General features: G+C 34.2%; 1 protein-coding gene across 2 annotated transcripts in view; it reads left to right on the plus strand.

The window, feature by feature from the left end:
* SYCP1 (synaptonemal complex protein 1) overlaps positions 1-18,409 on the plus strand; it is a 55,714-nt gene that overhangs the window by 15,746 nt on the left and 21,559 nt on the right. For both annotated transcript variants that reach the window (XM_037499305.2, XM_054691034.1), the window contains exons 14-22: positions 313-497; positions 1,682-1,749; positions 3,575-3,636; positions 7,979-8,083; positions 8,880-8,983; positions 11,118-11,235; positions 11,761-11,831; positions 15,734-15,815; positions 18,155-18,217. In XM_037499305.2, coding sequence (XP_037355202.1) covers positions 313-497; positions 1,682-1,749; positions 3,575-3,636; positions 7,979-8,083; positions 8,880-8,983; positions 11,118-11,235; positions 11,761-11,831; positions 15,734-15,815; positions 18,155-18,217 — 858 coding nt within the window. The remainder of the gene's footprint in view (positions 1-312; positions 498-1,681; positions 1,750-3,574; positions 3,637-7,978; positions 8,084-8,879; positions 8,984-11,117; positions 11,236-11,760; positions 11,832-15,733; positions 15,816-18,154; positions 18,218-18,409) is intronic.

Here is an 18,409-nt window from a genome sequence, read left to right on the forward strand (position 1 = left end):
GTATTTATATTCTAATTAGTGACCTTGGATGAAAACACATCAAAAGTATAACTAAAATACAAGACTATACTAGGTACCAGTAGTGTGATCTAGGCAAAAATTGCTACAGTAGGTCTAAGAACTAAAATAGGAAGACTCCGTGGAGAGGTTGGTACTATAGGTGGACTGTAATTGGAGTAAGAGTAATGTGTGGGTGAAGAGGAGGGGCAAGGAGGAAGGGAGGGGCAGCAAATTACAGAAGCAAATGAGTTCAACTTTTTTTCCTTAAGGTACTTGGTTCATAGCTTTTGTTTTGTGCTTTATTTCATTTAGAGTACTCAGAAGGCTTTAGAGGAAGATTTACAGATAGCAACAAAAAAAATATATCAGCTCACTGGAGAAAAGGAAGCACAAATGGAAGAATTTAATAAAGCTAAAGCTGCTCATGCGTTTGTGGTTACTGAACTTAAAAGTACCATCAGCAACTTGAAAGAATTATTGACAGCAGAACAGCAAGGGTAAAAATATTTTCTTATTTTGCAGAATAAAAAGATTTTCTTCTAATGTTCAGTTCCTTTCATTGTCAACTGATTTTTTTAATTCACTTAACAACTATAGCCAAGTTTCTTTTTTTATGTGTAAAGTGATAATATATTTTTAAAGGTTGTATTGTGTGTGCTGGTATTCTAGGAAAATATACTGAAAGTTACTCTGTTAATTCCCATGCACACTTTACTATAGAGTCAAGCTATAAAGTCAAGTTCATAAGTACTGATGTTGCAGTGATATGACATGAAACTGTATTATTAGCATCATAGAAATAGATTCTTTGTGGAGTCTAGGAAATTATTGTGGCATCTGTAATATTCTTTCTGACTTACAAAATTAGCAACTAGCTTGACAGAATAGGTGCTTAAACATTTTTATTAAGTTAATAATTAATGAATAGGATGAACTTAAATATAAAATACATTATTCACTTGCATTTCATCTAAATAGCAGTTTGTCTGAAACTAGTTCTGTTTTTCACTACTTTGTATTAAAGAAATAGTCATGTAAGTCTGTTATGAATAAGTTATTAGCAGTAAGGTGAATAAAAGTTGATAGGGTAAAAGAGAAGGAACAAGCTTCTCTTTGAATTCATGAGTTGGTCTTAGTCTGTTTTCTTTATTGTTTTGTGTATGATGAAAGAAGAAAGCTAATTTGTAGCTTATCTAATCTGATATATTCTTAATTGACCTATTCAAATGATTTTCAAAGTTTAAACTGTAAGTGATCTTAGATGTCATCTGTTCCAATTATCTTAGTTTTATAGATGAGGAAATGGAAAGTCAAGGGAGTTAAGTGAATTATACAAGTTCTTATATTGTTCCTAAGATAGAATTCAGTATGGCAGGCGCAACATACAGAATTTCTTTTAAAGGTCTAGGATGTATTACTTTGATAATCATCAGCTAAAAAACTGTTACCATAAGCTTAAGGTTTTATATAGCTGTTATCAATATATGGCTATGTATTTATAATAGTAATATTTTGAAATGTTAAAAACTATCTGGCACAGAGTAGGTACTCAAAAATATTTGATAATTGAATGAGTGAATCGATGTTAAGGTAAATTGTTACTAAGTTGCACCATATTTAGTTACTAGATGAATTCTGACTAAATGAATATTTTACATTGTAAACTTACATATTTTACAAGATTGGAAAAAAGTGAAGATCAACTGAAAATACTTACAATGGAAATTGAGAAGAAATCGAGTGAACTTGGTAAGATTTACAGAATAACATGTGTAACGCTAGTCTAGACATAAATACATATTTTTTCCAATTTTTATTATTACTATTTTTATAAGTTAAAGTTGTTCATGAATTGGCAGGTTTTTTTTTAGAGTATCTCTAAATCTCTGTGTTGTTATTATTAACTTTGAATACTTTTATAATTAAAATTATAAGTAATGTTGCCTTGTTTTAGGATGTTTGAACTTTTAAACTCTATACTTTTCCTTTTTTTTTTTTAAGATTTATTTATCTATGCACAGAGGAGCTGTGGCACAGGCCAGAGATGCGGGGGGTGAGAGGATTCACCAGAGACAGAGTGGAGAACAGAACAGGCAGACCTACTGAAATACACTGCTGAGGGGTGCAGCGGGCAAGACAGGAGAGGTCCGCTGCGCCATGTGGGTTGCTCTCTGGCCAGCTAGGGATTGAATTCATGTTGCAGAGGCTGCGGATTGCTTCATAGTGCAGTGCTTAACCCCTTGTGCCACCAGGGAGGCCCTATACTTTTCCTTTTGTAATGCTTAATTTCCCACTATAGACTAGACTGACCTTTGACTTATAAAATTGTATTATCCAATCACAAATAATTTTATTTTTCAGTATTTAGTATTAATTTTTGCTATAATGGCTGTAAATGTATTCTCACCCAATTAATATTCAGATCATTCTATACTGTTTTAAATCAGTGCTTATATCTGGGCCTACCTAGTGGCACAAGGGGTTAAGACGAAACCTATGAAGCTAACCGCATCCACTGCAGCACTGGTTTGATCCCTGGCCAGGGAACAACCCACATGGCACAGCAGACCTCTCCTAACTTGTCTGCTGCTCCCCTCAGCAGTGTATTTCAGTCAGTCTGCCTGTTCTGCTCCCCACTCTGTCTCTGGTGATCCTCTCACCCCCCCGCACTTCTGGCCTGTACCCCAGTTCTTGTATGCATAAAAATAACATAAAAAAAAAAACCAGTGCTTATATCTTTCTTTAGAATTGTTCAGTTGAATGTTGTAGACTTAGAGACAATTTTAGTCCTTAAAATATCTTCAAAAGATATTTTTAACAATTTGACCTGATACTGAAATTAAATACCTGTCATTGTCATATTAAAAAAATTAAAGCCTTGATATGATTTTTCCTATTTTTTCAGCCTTTCAATATTTGGATTCCATTAAACTAACTTTCCCTTTAGAGGGAAACACTTTGAAAATATAATATAAATGCCCAATTTTGTAAGTTAATCATGATTATGTTGGAAAAAGAACAGTTCTAAAATAAAAGTGTTTTGGCAAAAAAAATTTATATAGTATTAGTTTATTTCCTCCTTTGGCTGTGTAGTTTTCAAAACCAAAAATCTTGGAGGATATTCTGTACTCCTATGCTTTCCAGTACTCTAGTTGTATCAGTCCATATCTTTAGATTTTTCCTTACAAATGGTATTAGTTTATCTCTCCTTTCCTTTTCTTTTAATCAAAATTTTTTAAAAGAAGAAAGCTTTTTTAAAAAGATTAATTTATTTATGCATGCGAGAACTGGAGTGTAGGCCAGAGGTGTGAGGGTGGGGTGGGAGGATTCACCAGAGACAGAGTGGGGAGCAGAACAGGCAGATCTACTGAGATACCCTGCTGAGGGGGCAGCAGCAAGGTGAAACAGGAGAGGTCTGCTGTGCCATGTGGGTTAACTCCCCGGGCAGTTGGGGATCCAACTCCTGCTGCAGTGGCTGGCCACAGCTTCATCATGCTGTGTCTTTAGTCCCTGCACCACCAGGGAGGCCTGTTATTCATTTTTTTACACATTTATATTCTTTTGCTTATTTTAGAAGAGATGGCTAAGCTTAAAATTAACAAGGAAGTAGAACTTGAAGAATTGAAAAAAATATTGGTAAGTAGTTTCTTACTAATGTATAGCAATTTTCAAAAAAATTGTACATTAGTTTTTTCAACTAAAATACAAAAAATTATATATTTTTTAGTAAATGCACTTTCTTTTCTGTACCGACTTTTATAAATCTTGATAATTATCTTAAGGAGGTATTTAAATTATAAATAATATAAATCTTTATAATTATCCTAAGGAGATACTTATATTATTTGAATATGTGTAGACAGTATATTTACCAAATATGCCTCATGTTGCTGACACATAAATTTGGTATGCCTTTGATACCTCTGAGTCTCAAAGAGATGTATGGTATTAACTTTGAGAAAGAGATGTGTGCTATTAGTTACTGCACTACAAATTGGTTGTTGTTGATGTTTAGTGTTGGTAGAATCATGTTTAATGAATTTGCTGGGATAAGTCTTTATTATATTATAATTGATTACACTGGGTACAGCATGGATTGGTGAACATTTTGATAGATAGTAAACATTTTGGACTGATAGTAAAAATTTAGGTTTTGTAGGGTATGTACAGAATGTTAATTCTCTCCTGTTCCCGCTTCTTGGCTCTTGTCCCTTCCTCTTTGTCTGCCTTCTCTCGTTTCATTTTTAACAACCTGTGAAAATCACTCTTAGGTCAAGTGCCTTCCAAAAGAGACTGCTTGCTAATTTTTTCTTGCAGGCTATAGTTTGCCAACTCATGGTGTATAAGGCAATATTGTTTATAATTTAATTACAGATACTGAATTTTGGGCTTAGGTTATCACATTTAATTTTGGAACTCTTCATTCTTCCATATCTTGGGAGGCATTATTTCCAAATCTTTGTCCTTTCTTTCATTGATTTGCTTTTGCACAAACGCTTATAAATAATAATGTTTACATTGCTTTTAGATTTGATTTTGCGTATTTATACTTTATGTCTCAGCTCTAAGTTCACTTCTTTGTATTATGTTTCCCATAGCACATTGAACTGTTTCTTTATAGTACTTATTACAAGTGAAATTAATTTATTTTTGATATAATTGAATGCTTTATTCCTCTTTAAGATTTTCCATTACTTAGCATAATAGATGGCATGCAGTGTGTGCTTAGTGAATATAATAGTAGAATGACTCTATATTCCAATAAAAACTAAGAAAACCTATGTCTTGTTTACCTTATAACCCCAATACTTAACACAGTGATTGACACTTTGTAAGCACTTTATAAACATTTGTTGAATGAATGAAATACTAATGCATTTTTTTTAACATTTATTTATTTATGCATACAAGAACTGGGGTACAGGCCAGAGGTGTGGGGGATGAGAGGATTCACCAGAGACAGAGTGGGAAACAGTACAGGCAGATTGACTGAAACACACTGCTGAGGGGAGCAGCAGGTGAGTCAGGAGAGGTCTGCTGCACCATGTGGGTAGCTCCCTGGCTGATCAGTGGCTATGGATAGCTTCATAGGTTGCATCTTAACCCTTTGTGCCACCAGGGAGGCCCTAATGCATTTTTTTAAATGTAAAGAATCACTGCCACATGGATAAGGATTGGTTTAGGATTTTGTTACATTTGAACACATGTAGCCTAATTAATACCTTGGTCTTCAGAATAATAATGCTTTGATTGCTATTCAATTCATTATTTAGATCTGGAGCAATTAACCTAAACTCTTGATACCTCAATTTTTCTATCTGTGAAATGAAAATAATTTTACATATCTCTTAGGGTGCTTGAGGGATAAATAATATATTTACTCATTTAATAAATATTTGTGGAGTTCCTGTTTACTTTTGAATATAGTGGGGAACAAATGCATGCATATTCTTGATTTCATGGAACAATAGGCATGAAACAGTTACTTAAATATAATCAGAAAGCCCGAAAGTAGTAATATAGTTGTGACAAGGCCAATAAAGGATTCACAGTGTTATGAGACCTATAATAAAGGGATTTGAAATAGGTCAGGAGAGGCTTTTTTTTGAAAAAATAAAGACTGAACTGAAATCTAGAGGAGGGAAGGAGGAGCTTTTCAGGTAGAGTACATAGTATATGTAAAGATCTTTTTTTAAAAACAGATTTATTTATTTATGCATACAAAAGCTGGGGTAGGGCCTCCCTGGTGGCGTAGAGGGTTGAGCGCAGCACTGTGAAGCTGTCTGAAGCCCCTGCAGCGAGGGTTCGGTTCCTGGCTGGCCAGGGAGATTCCCACATGGTGTGGCAGACCTCTCCTGTCACACCCGCTGCTCTCCTCAGTAGTATATTTTGGTCCTTCTGCCTATTCTGCTCCCCGCTCTGTCTCTGGTGAATCCTCTCACCCTCCCGTGCCTCTGGCCTGTACCCCAGCTCTTGTATAAAAATAAATATATCTTTAAAACAAAAAGAGCTGGGGTACAGGCCAGAGGTGTAGGGGCAGCGGGGAGGGTGAGAGGATTCACTGGAGACAAAGTGGGGAACAGAACAGGCAGATTGACTGAAGTACACTGCTGAGGGGAGCAGTGGGCAAGTCAGTAGAGGTCTGCTGTGCCATGTGGATTGCTCCCTGACCAGCCGGGGAATTGAAATTGTGCTGCAGTGGCTGCGGACAAACCCTTGCGCCACCAGGGAGTCCCTATGCAAAGATCTTTTGATAGGAAGGATTATGGAAAGGACAACATGGAGCGAAAGGAAGAGAGTGGTACAGAATAAGGCCAAAGAGTTAGGTTGTAGGAACCTGGGGACTCATAGTCTTTTAAATCAATATCTTTTCTTCATGATCAAGAAAATTTTGTATTTTAAAAAGAATGAAAAACTCTAGAAAAAATTTCACTATAGCATTACTTGGTCAGATTTGCATTTTGAAAAGCTCATTTGGCTTTCAGTATGGAGAACAGTATATTAAAATAGGACAATCATTGTGTCCAGAGAAATGAAAGTGGTTTCAGGTGGTGGTGGTGGTGGTGGTGGTAATGAGAAAAAAGTGGATGGTTTTGAAAGAGATTTTAAGATTTAAACAATTTGGATAGATGTAGTGTGATATTACCATTCTTAGAAAGACTCTCCTTTTTCCATTGAGTTGACTTTGCATATTAAAAAAAAGTTGACCATAATCGTGTAAGTCTTTTTCTTTACTCTTTGTTTCCTTGATCTACTTGTCTGTGAATTCACCAAAATAATATTGTCTTGATTATTATAGCTTTATAGTACATCTTATATTTGAAGAGTATGATTTCTCCATTTTGTATATTATTTTTCAAAATTGTTTGTTATTCTAGTTCCTTTTTTCTTCTTTCAATTTCATTGTTGTTTACTGTTTCTTTCCTTCTGCATGCGTTGTGTTTATTTTGCCTTTTTTTTTTTTTAGATTTTTATTAATTTATTTATACAAGAACTGGGGTACAGGCCAAAGGTGTGGGGAATGGGAGGATTCACCCGAGACAAGGAGAACAGAACAGGCACAATGACTGAAATACACTGCTGAGGGGAGCAGTGAGAGGTCTGCTGTGCCATGTGGGTCAGCTCCCTGGTCAGGGATCAAACTTGTGCTGCAGTAGTTGTGGATAGCTGTGTAGTGCTGAAGCTTAACCCCTTGTGCCACCAGGGAGATCCCTTTTTTGAAGTTCTTAAGTTAGAAACTTAGATTATGTTGAGCCTTCTAATATAGGCAGTTTAATTCTATAAATTTATTCTAATCACCTTTTTAGCTCTATCCCATCAATTTTGATATTTTATATTTTCATTTTCATTTAGATTAAAATATTTCTAACTTCTTTTAAGATTTGCTCTTTGATCCTGGGATATTTAGATATTTAGGCATTTACTTGGGGTATTTAGATATTTATTGTTTCATTTAATTTCCATGAATTTGGAGATTTTCCTGTTATATTTCTGTTACTTTTATCTAGTTTTATTCCATTTCGGTTAGTTGATGTGCTTTGTTTTATTATTTAAATTTGTTAGGTTTTTTTTAGAAATCAGTATGTGGTATATTTTAGTGAATGTCCCATGTGCCTTTGGAAAAGAATGTATACTCTACCATGGTTTGATAGAACATCCTATATATGTTATATCCAGTTACTAATCTTCTTTATTTTTGACTTTTTTTCATTCATTTCCATTATTTACTAAGACGGAGGTCTTAAAAAATCTTTAATTTTGTATTTTTTAAAAAATAAAAAATATTCCTGGACTCTGTCCATTAAATCTTCTGTTATATTGTTTTGGAATTTACTTAACGATGACTTATTTTCTCTGTTTAAAAAAAAAATTTAACCAAAGAGAAAAACTCATTTTTCTCCACAACCCTCGTTAAGCAGTTTGATTATTTTGGATGTATATGTTCTTTTTGTCATGATTTGTTAATGTTTTTAAATAGGTGGAAAACCAAAGTCTTTTAGAGGAAAAGACACAATTTGAGAAGATTGTTGAAGAATTAAAAGGAACAGAACAAGAACTAACTGGTCTTCTTGAAACCAGAGAGGTTTATTTAAAAAAACTACATTTTTCTTTTAAATGTTTTGTTAGTAGAGTACAGAGTTACAAAATAGATTATGATGAAGGTACTAGCTTTGTGAAAGATTTCATCTTAAAATTCCTTTTAAAGTATCTTTCTGTTATATTTAATATGCTAATGACTGATTTTAAATCAGATTTAATAGGAGATCCTGTTATAACGTGCCAGAGAAAGATCACCATTTGAATTATAAATAGTGTGCATAATACTATGATTTATAGTGATTACATTTCTTGATGTCTTTCTTAACTGATACATTTAAAATTTAGCTTTTACGTTCTTACTTACAATAGTTTTAATAGTGCTCAGTTTATATGTTTAGAATATCTTATTTTTAAAAAGTATGTTTTCACTTCATAACAGTATTACATTCTTTTACAATAGCAAAAAAGCTTAGTTTTTAAGATACCTTATTTCATTAATATATCTCAACATAACATTTTAATAGAATTTAATTACTTGTAGAGTAAAACTGATGAAAACGTTTTACTGAATGTAAATTTTTTGGTAAATATTTTATTGGTTGATAGAATAGAATAAACTTATAATGCATTTCTGATTGCTTTTTGTTTCAAAATTATGGTTATGATACAACCATATGTAATGGTTAAAATTATAGTAGTTATAATGATTACATTTCTAAAACTTGACACATTCTTAGGACTTTTTTGCCAAATATATGACTTGATTACAGAGTGACCATATTTTGTCAATGAGAAAATTGTAAAAATATTTGCTGTGTTTATACACATTTCTTTTCCAGAAAAAAGTACATGATTTGGAAGTACAACTGACTGTCATTGAAACAAGTGAACAACATTATTCCAAACAGGTTAAAGAGCTGAAAACTGAGCTTGAAAATGAGAAGTATGTATATTTTCCTATAAATAATTTATGTATTCAATTCCTAAGCTTTCTAGTAGTTAATGATAAGTAAATTATGGTTAATATTTATTAGAATGGGTTTAAAGTTATATTTTCTTTCTAGTTAAGAATAATTTACCAATTCCATTGCTTAGGGAAGTACATATCATTGACATCAAAAGTATATCACAAAGCTGAGAACTACTGCTATTTTTTTAAAAAGATTTATTTATTTATGCATACAAGAACTGGTGTACAGGCCAGAGATGTGGGGGATGAGAGGATTCACCAGAGACAGAGTGGGGAACAGAACAGGCAGATAAACTGAAATACACTTCTGAGGGAAGCAGTGGGCAAGACAGGAGAGGTCTGCTGTGCCATGTGGGTAGGTCTCTGGCCGGCCAGGGATTGAACTCATGATGCAGAAACTGCGGATAGCTTCATAGTGCTGTGATTAACCCCTTGTGCCACCAGGGAGGTCCTTGATGAAATTTCTTAATACAAATTCATTAGTATGTTTAATTTTGAAAATAGGAGGAAATAATTATTGCGTTATTATTCATAATTACTCAAATAGCCAATCTAGTGGTATGCATGATTATTTTCCTTTTGGTTGCTGTTCTCTACTCTTGATAAAAATAAGAAGTAATTAGTTTACTGAGCATCTTGTTCCTTTCCATTTAGTGTCCATTCCCTGTGTCTGGTACCGTTCCAACAGTATCTTTTTAGGTGTTTAGGATATAATTTTTTTTTTTAAGATTGATTTATTTATGTATACAAGAACTGGGAGTACAGGCCAAAGGTGTGGGGGGTGAGAGGATTCACCAGAGACAGAGTGGGAAACAGAACAGGCGACCTGACTGAAATACACTGCTAGGGGGAGCAGTGGGCAAGTCAGAGAGGTCTGCTTTGCCATGTGGGTATCTCCCTGGCTAGGGATCGAACTTGTGCTGCTGTGGCTGCAGGTAGCTTCATAGGTTGCATCTTAACCCCTTGCACCACCAGGAAGGCCGTAGGATAATTTTAACCAAGATTGCTTTTAGTTACTGAACTAATTTGTACTACTTTAATATAAATTTATATCATCCCTGGTAGTTTTGCTTTTACAACCTTTCATTTTTTATGAAAAGCTTTACTCTTTAATGAATTTCCAGCATAAGAAGGAGGAGAGAATAAGTACTCCTGAAATCATTTCATAAAGCCATATACTCCACTTCTTCATTTAAAAGTGATCCTGGTTGCAACCAGTAACATACCAGATGCAATGGAAATTGTCCTATATCCCTCTGGGTGGTTCTAGCTGGGAAATAATCAAACATCAAACAAATTGATGAGAAAAAAAGGTCTAATAATAACACTTTTGCCTCTGGTATACCTGGGAGGAAGCTAACATGACTGAGTTACTCACCCAAATGACTTTAGATTCAATCTTAAATAGGGAATTTGGCCTCGTGGGTAAGGGCAAGAGGGAAATTTAGTTAAGGCTTTCACTAGGGAAAAGTATTCAAATAAAAGGTATGCAGAAAAGACATAAGGAAATTAGGGCTTATTGGGAGAGGTTCTTACAGAGAGAAGCTTACAAAAGCAATTTCCATCCAGACTTCAGAATCTTCCCCATGAAATAAACCTCTTGTTAAAAAGACGCCTTGGGGCAGCAGATTTTTCTCCCCTGCATGTGGCAAGTAATTGCTCTTCCAGTATGGAGCTTTTGAGACCTTTAAGTGTTACACATAAGGTTAAATGTAGTTTTATTTATTTTAATTATATTAGTTCACGACTCATGAACTATTTTAATCAGATAAGTTTGAAAGAGTTTCTAAAATATTGTCTACTAGAAGGGAAAAATTATATGAAGTATACCCTTCAAAATTTGTGATAAAGTGAGGGGATGGAGGTGTGAGAATATGCAAGGAAATATATAGGGCGTCTTGAAAAACTTACATAAAAATTTCAAACATGTACAAAGTAGTGGAAGTAATGAGCTCGTTTATACCTATCACCTGGCTTCAGAAATTATTAACTAATGGCCAATCTTATTTATTTTATAATCTCAGCCCTTTCCTCTAAGATTATTTAAAATTCCACATTGTATAATTTCATATGTAATATTTTGGCATCACATTTTCTTAAAAAATAGGCTTAAGAATACAGAACTAACTGCAAGTTGCAACAAGCTTTCATTGGAGAACAAAGAACTGGCACAAGAAACAAATGATATGGCCCTAGAACTCAAGAAACAGCAAGAAGATATTAATGTGAGTTGAAAAATTAAAGTATCAGTGACTTACTTTTCTTTCCTGTTTAGGAGCTATGAATGACCTAGTAGAAAAATTAGATGCTCAAATTTAAATAGTATGCTATGTATTGTTTTGGGACAGAGTGTTAGCAGAGTCCACAGATACTTCTGTTTTGGTGGAAGGAAAGGTTTTTGAGGGACTGTAACATTGACTTCCACCTTAAAACATGAATTGCATGTTCAGTGGTAACAATGAGTAAACAAGTATTCCTTGAAGCTACAATATTAACAAAAACTATAAAAGTCTCAGACTATCACTAGGAAACAGCAAGTAAGGCTTGCTTTGTTAGCAGGTATATAGAGCTTTTTAGGGAATAATTAAAGTAAGACTGGAAAGGTAGTATGAACTTATGCTATAGTGTATTCTCTTGGTTTATATAGAGCATAATACATTTTATGCTGCAATTTACAGGTCTTAATCAATAGTTTCAATTTTGTTCTTGTTGAATCAAAATAATATAAACAACATTGGTTATTTCTTTAGAATAGCAAAAAGCAAGAAGAAAGAATGTTGAAACAAATAGAAAATCTGGAAGACACAGAAACACAATTAAGGCAAGACTAATGAATTGGTGTTTTGTTGTCTGGCAAAATATTTTTGTATTTTTTTTCCTATTTGTTATTGTTAATTTAGATTAAACTTATGCCGAATATAGTGTAAGTAAAAGATTTAAATTACTACTTTGGAATTCTGCTTAAAAATAAAAGTGGCAGGCCTCCTTGGTGGCGCAGCGGTTGAGCGCTGGCTTGCAAAGCTGCCCGCAGCCTCTGCAGCACTGGTTCGATCCCTGGCCGCCGTAGGAGGGTCCCACATGGTGCGCAGACCTCTCCTGCTGCCCGCTGCTCCCCTCAGCAGTGTATTTCGTCAGTCTGCCTGTTCTGCTCTCCCCTCTGGCTCTGGTGAATTCTCTTGCCCTCCCACACTTCTGACTGTACCCAGTGCTTGTATAAATAAATAAATAATTAAATAAATAAATCTTTTAAAAAAAAATAAATTCTTCTAAAAAAAATTGGCTTCATCCCTCTAATACTTTTCAATTTGAATTTAATAATATAAATTTCAAGTAGAATTTATTGAATTGTGCATAATTATTATTATTATTTTTTAAAAGATTTTATTTTTTATTATACAATAGCTGGGGTACAGGTCAGAGGCGCGGGAGGGTGAGAGGATTTACCAGAGACAGAATGGGGAGCAGAACAGGCAGACGGACCAAAAGCACTGCTGAGGGGAGAAGCAGGCGCAACAGGAGAGGTCTGCTGCGCCATGTGGGAATCTCCCTGGTCAGTTGGGAATCGAACCCGTGCTGCAGAGGCTGCGACAGCTTCACAGTGCTGTGCTCAACCCGCTGCTCCACCATGGAGTCCTGTGCATAATTATTTTAATAGCTTTTGATAGTCACTTAGTTTCTAATAGGTTGTTGTAGTGGTAAATCATGCAGTAGTATATGAAAATGTTAGCTCCAAAATGCTTTAATAATTAGTTTTGGACATTACTATTAATTTGTTTGATTATATATCATAAAAGTAACTCATTATTTATAATTTTCAATTTTGGAGTGAACTTTGAAATTTTTCATGTTGGCTTCCTAGAATATATTTTTGCAAAAATTGCTTGTATTTCCCACTAATATTTTGAAATCTTTGTTTTCTTATTGATTTATTTAAACTTTAAAATATATTAATCCTTTATCTTGTTTTATTTATAGTATCCATTTACCCCAACCATCATTTTCTTTTCACTTTGGATAATTTTTTGTCATACAGATGTTTTTTAAGTTTTGTATTGAATTTGAGTATCTTTCTTTCTATAATTTTACCCATTGCTTTTATTCTTAGAATTTTGTCTGCCTGAAATAAATAATAATCTTTAGTTATTTTTAATATTAATATATTGACAGTTTATCTTCTCTTTTTCAAATAATAACATTTCAAGGTATTAACATACTTTTATTTTATTTTATTTTTTATTTTTAAGATTTATTTATTTATTTATACAACCACTGGGTACAGTCAGAAGCGCGGGAGGGTGAGAGAATTCACCAGAGCCAGAGCAGGGAGCAGAACAGGCAGAAGGACCGAAGTACACTGCTGAGGGGAGCAGTGGGCGGCAGGAGAGGTCTGCGCGCCATGTGGAACCCTCACCCAGCGGCCAGGGATCGAACTGATGCCGCAGCCTCGCAACCCAGCGCTTAACTGCTGCGCCACCGGGGAGGCCCTCAACATACTTTTAATATAGCTATGGATCTATGATTGGGCTTTAGAAATGCAGTGTTTTCATATTCACTGTTTTTAAAATAATCTGGTCTTGTATTTTAAATTTTAAAATATCCATTAAACAGTTTAGATGATTTCCAAATATTTGGAGTCTCTTCTTTGTACTTATAATCTGAAGTATGAGTTTAATGAATGTGGTCATTAAAACTTACTTCTTTTTAAAATTTCTTGGAATCTCCTTTGATCTAATATAGCTCCCTCATAGGATTGCAGGAGGTAGTCAGGAGGTAGTGTGAATAAAGTGCTGAGCACACTGCCTGGCTCATAGCTGTTACTATTTTCTAGATTTGGGACGTCATCTTTCATCCTACTTTTACTGATGTTTTTATTCTTTTTGATTAACTTTCTTCTTCAGAAGTACCAGTTATTTATAATTGAATCTCAGTTATTAAGCTTCTGTATAGGTAGGGGGTAAAAATAATATTTTAAGGAGATTCTAGAGAATTCAAATTATTTGGATAATGTCTTTTTAAACAACTACCTATCATTTAGACTTAAAGGACACTTCATCTGAATGTGTTTTGGAAAAGTGAAACTATAGCAATTAAAAGTTTATTTTTCTTTTAAAAATATTTATTTAGTAGAAGAACTGGAGTACAGACCTAAGGGCAGAGTTAAGCAGCCATTTTCTGTTTGTAAATAAAAACCAGCCATGTTAGTGGGGTCGGGCACGCTTGGCTTGTGTTCTTGGCCGGGCAGGTTTGGTCTTGGTGGGTCATTTGGGATTCCAGGTTGGCGGAACAGGTAGGACCCATTTAAGAATTTATCTCCCTCTTTTCTCCCTGAGTTGTACATTTCCTCATTCCCCTTCCCTTGTAAATAAACCTTTTGTTAACCTTTAAAAAAAAAAAAAAAGAACTGGGGTATAGGCCAGAGGTGCAGAGGCTGAGAGGATTCACCAGAGACAGAGTGGGGAGCAGAGCAGGTAGATCTACTGAAATATACTGCTAAGGGGAGCAGCGGGCAAGGCAGGAGAGATCTGCTGAGCCCTATGTGGGTTAACTCCCTTGCCAGGCGTTGAACTCAGGCAGTGCCAGTGACTGCATTGAGATTTAACTCTAGGCCACCAAAGAGGTCCATCAATTAAAAGTTTAATACTCAGTTAAAGTGTACATATTTTGGATTCAGTTTTCACAAGGTCACTTACTCTAAATGATTGAATACTATTCCACACACACAGGTTATACCCAGCAATATCAAAGTGGTAACAAGGAAGACTACAGTTAGATATGGCTTTAATTATTCATCTGAGACAAAGCACCATTTTTTTCTATGTAAAAGCACAGATTTTTAATTTAAAAAAGCTGTATAATGATAATGTATTCATATGGTACAAAATTCAAAGGGACAACTGAGCCTTTAGGGAAATTAAGCTCTCATTCTTGTCTGTTGTCTTTCTTGCTGCCATTTTTCTCTTCTTGTTAATTCAGAATTACTTTCCAGAGGTATTACTATTTATTTTTAAAGATTTATTATTTTTTTTTAATTTATACAAGAGCTGGGGTACAGGCCAGAGGTGCAGTGGGTTAGAGCATTCACCAGAGACAGAGCAGGAAACAGAACAGGCAGATTGACTGAAATACACTGCTGAGGGGAATAGCGGGCGAGACAGGAAAGGTCTGCCATGCCATGTGGGTTGCCCCCTGGCTGGCCGGGAATTGAACCCGCGCTGCAGAGGCTGCGGACAGCTTCACAGTGCTGCACTCAACCCGCTGCGCCACCAGGAAAGCCCGATATTACTATTTCTTATGTAGGTTTCTAGGTATACTTTTTGCATATTAAGGATCTATGTGTATGCAAATTTCTGTCATGAACTTCATTAAAATCATTTGTATTTATGTCCCTAATTTGTGTAAAATTATCTGTCTTAAAGTGATGACTAATGACTAAGAAAACAGTAAAGTGAAATCTTGACTTAAATAAGAAATAATTGTTCTTTCTAGGAGTTTTTTTAAAAACTCCTAGAAAAATGACTGCAGGTATCCAGATAATTAATAAAAAATAAATGTCTACATTAAATATAGGAGTAGAAGTATACCTGTCGGCATTAATATATGAAAAATTACCAAATAAAATGAAAAATTAAACTAACAAAATAATGGTGAACCATTTTAGAGATCCCAGAAAGGGAATAAAAAACATAAATTTTATTACAATGTCACTCTTTCATTTCCCTTAAGGAATGAACTGGAATCTGTGAGAGAAGAACTAAAACAGAAAGGAGATGAAGTTAAATGTAAATTGGACAAGAGTGAAGAAAATGTATGTTATATTAAATAAAAGTTTGTAGCACAAAATTTCAAATCATAAAATTAGCATTTATCTGTCTAAATTAATGAAGTATACTCGTGTATAAATAGTAGGTGCTCTAGGGAATGTAGGCTGTTGATCTTAAAAATATAGTCAAAGTTGGGTTATTTTGCTTGTATGGTTTAGATTTAGAGAAATAATGACAATTCTAAATTTCATTCATAAATGTTCAATATTTAATGTTGATATACATTTTTAAGCTAAATAAAATGCTTGTTTTAATAATATAAAATATACTGATAAATTGGTTAATAAGTTTGTGTTGTACTTTGGTAGGTATGATTTTAACAAATTGAGATAGGAAGAAAGACTATTTTAGGGAATAATCTTCTGAAAGTGCAGTAGTACAAGATATGTGAAATCATATGGTATCTCTCATATATTTGGTGAGAGAAAGTTATACCAAGATAGCAAGATCAAGCTAGATTATGAAAGCCTTAGCTGCTTTTTCATTCATTCAACAAATATTATTAACTACTTACTATGCTCTGTTCTGGGTGCTGAGTATGAATTTCATTTGTTTATATGGAAAGTGGTGATCCAATTAAAGTTTTATATTAGGGAACTGACATTTTTAATTTTTAAGAGTGGAATGAGAGTGGTAGAAGGCATTGGAATCAATTGGAAGACTGTGGTAAATAGTTTCAAAAGTTCTGAAAAAAATTTTGGAGGTGACTTTGGCCTAATGTTGTTCACTTATTCCTGAGTCAGTTTGTGGCTGGGGGGATAGAGTAATCTGATCAGGCATGAGCTGCATACCCATTCTGAAGACAGACTATGACATCTGGAATTTAAGGTATTGGTGATAGTGGAGAGAGTAGGACAAGATGAGAGTGGAGAGAGATGAGAGAAATGAGGATGTGTTCAAATTAAGGTGGAGAGAGATGAGGATGGTCACTTATGGCTTCATAAGCTATATTTAGGAGTTTGAGGTTATTGAAGAGTTTTGATCTAAGGAATGTCATATTTGTACGTTAGAAAATTGTAGGAATGAGATGAGCTCGCATTTTTGTTTTAATAATTTTTTAAAAGATTTATTTATTTATGCATACAAGAGCTGAGGTACAGGCCAGAGATGCGGGGGTGGGGGGGGCGGTGGATTCACCAGAGACAGAGTGGGGAACAGAACAGGCAGATTGACTGAAGTATACTGCTAAGGGGAGCAACAGGCCAATCAGGAGAGGTCTGCTGCGCCATGTGGGTTGCTCCCTGGCTGGCCAGGGATTGAACTCCTGCTGCAGAGGCTGCGGATAGCTTCGTAGGTTGCATCTTAACCCCTTGTGCCACCAGGGAGGCCCTGAGCTCTCCTTTCTAAGGGCTTAAAATGGACCAGAAACATCGTAGTTTCTTCATGTATGTTATTTTATTTAACTGGAAGTCATTTTTGTTCTCATTTTATGAATTAGGAAATTGAACCTGGAAAGGGTAAAAATCTTTGAAAGGTTACAAATGGAAAGGTAGTAGAGCTTGACTTTTTTTTTAGAGCTGGCCTTCTTTTGATTATGCCACATTTTTTCTCTCAAAATTATTTTTTCTTTGTTTCATATTACTAATTAAATTCAGCCATGAAAAAATGAAGTAATTTTGTAAAATTTTGGTAATTCACTACTTTAAAATTTGTGTCAGAGGCCACTTCAAAACACTAATCTTGTTTGTAATGAGGAAAAATCAGAATTTAATGTTTAATGTAAATCAAAATCCTCTAATAAGAACTTAAATTTATTTTACCAATATAGAAAGTATTAGTGAAACGGAAAACAAAATGAAAGACAAGGTAACATTTAAATTTTGATGGTTGGATTTTAATTACCTATTGAAACTGCTTCTAAGCTGCAAATATTTCTCAGATACTTTGCCTGACAGTGAATTTTATTACTTGTCTTTTTCCTGGTCTGCTACCTTAGTTTAGACATGTATTATTCCATACGTAATTTATCTGATCCTCAGGTTTGTTCCTTCTAAAATGGAGATAGTAATACCAATCAATTGCTTGTTACAAGATTCAGATTATTTAAAGAGATTGTAAACGTTTATGTACAAGGCAATTAAAAATTGAAGGTAAACTGGAAAAAATGATAAAATAGCACAAAGTGATATTAAGAATGATGAACATTAACATATAAACATTAACACAAAGACAATTTCTGTTTTTAAAAGCGAATACTGAAATAAACTGGGAGAACTGATAACTGTCAAAATACTAAACTTTGTAATTCCATTTCTAAAAGATATAGAAGAAAATAGAAATTATGTTACCATTTTTAATTATGCTATCAACTAATATTTTTTAGGCTCGAAGCATTGAATGTCAAGTTTTAAAAAAAGATAAACAAATGAAGATATTAGAAAACAAGGTATTATCAAATTGCAAATAATGTTTGGGAATAGAGGCTTAGTAACAATATATGTGACTAGATTCTTTAGGGCTAGTAGCCTTTACATTGTTCTGTACAAATAAATCTGAACTCTCCTTTGAAGACTTTTGAGGACTAATAGAGGATTTTTATTACAGGTTTCTTTGAAGAGGCTCTGGGTTCAGGAGTTTT

This window comes from Talpa occidentalis, unplaced genomic scaffold, assembly GCF_014898055.3.
Source record: "Talpa occidentalis isolate TD23 unplaced genomic scaffold, MPIMG_talOcc4v2.1 talOcc4.9, whole genome shotgun sequence".
Lineage (NCBI taxonomy): Eukaryota > Metazoa > Chordata > Mammalia > Eulipotyphla > Talpidae > Talpa > Talpa occidentalis.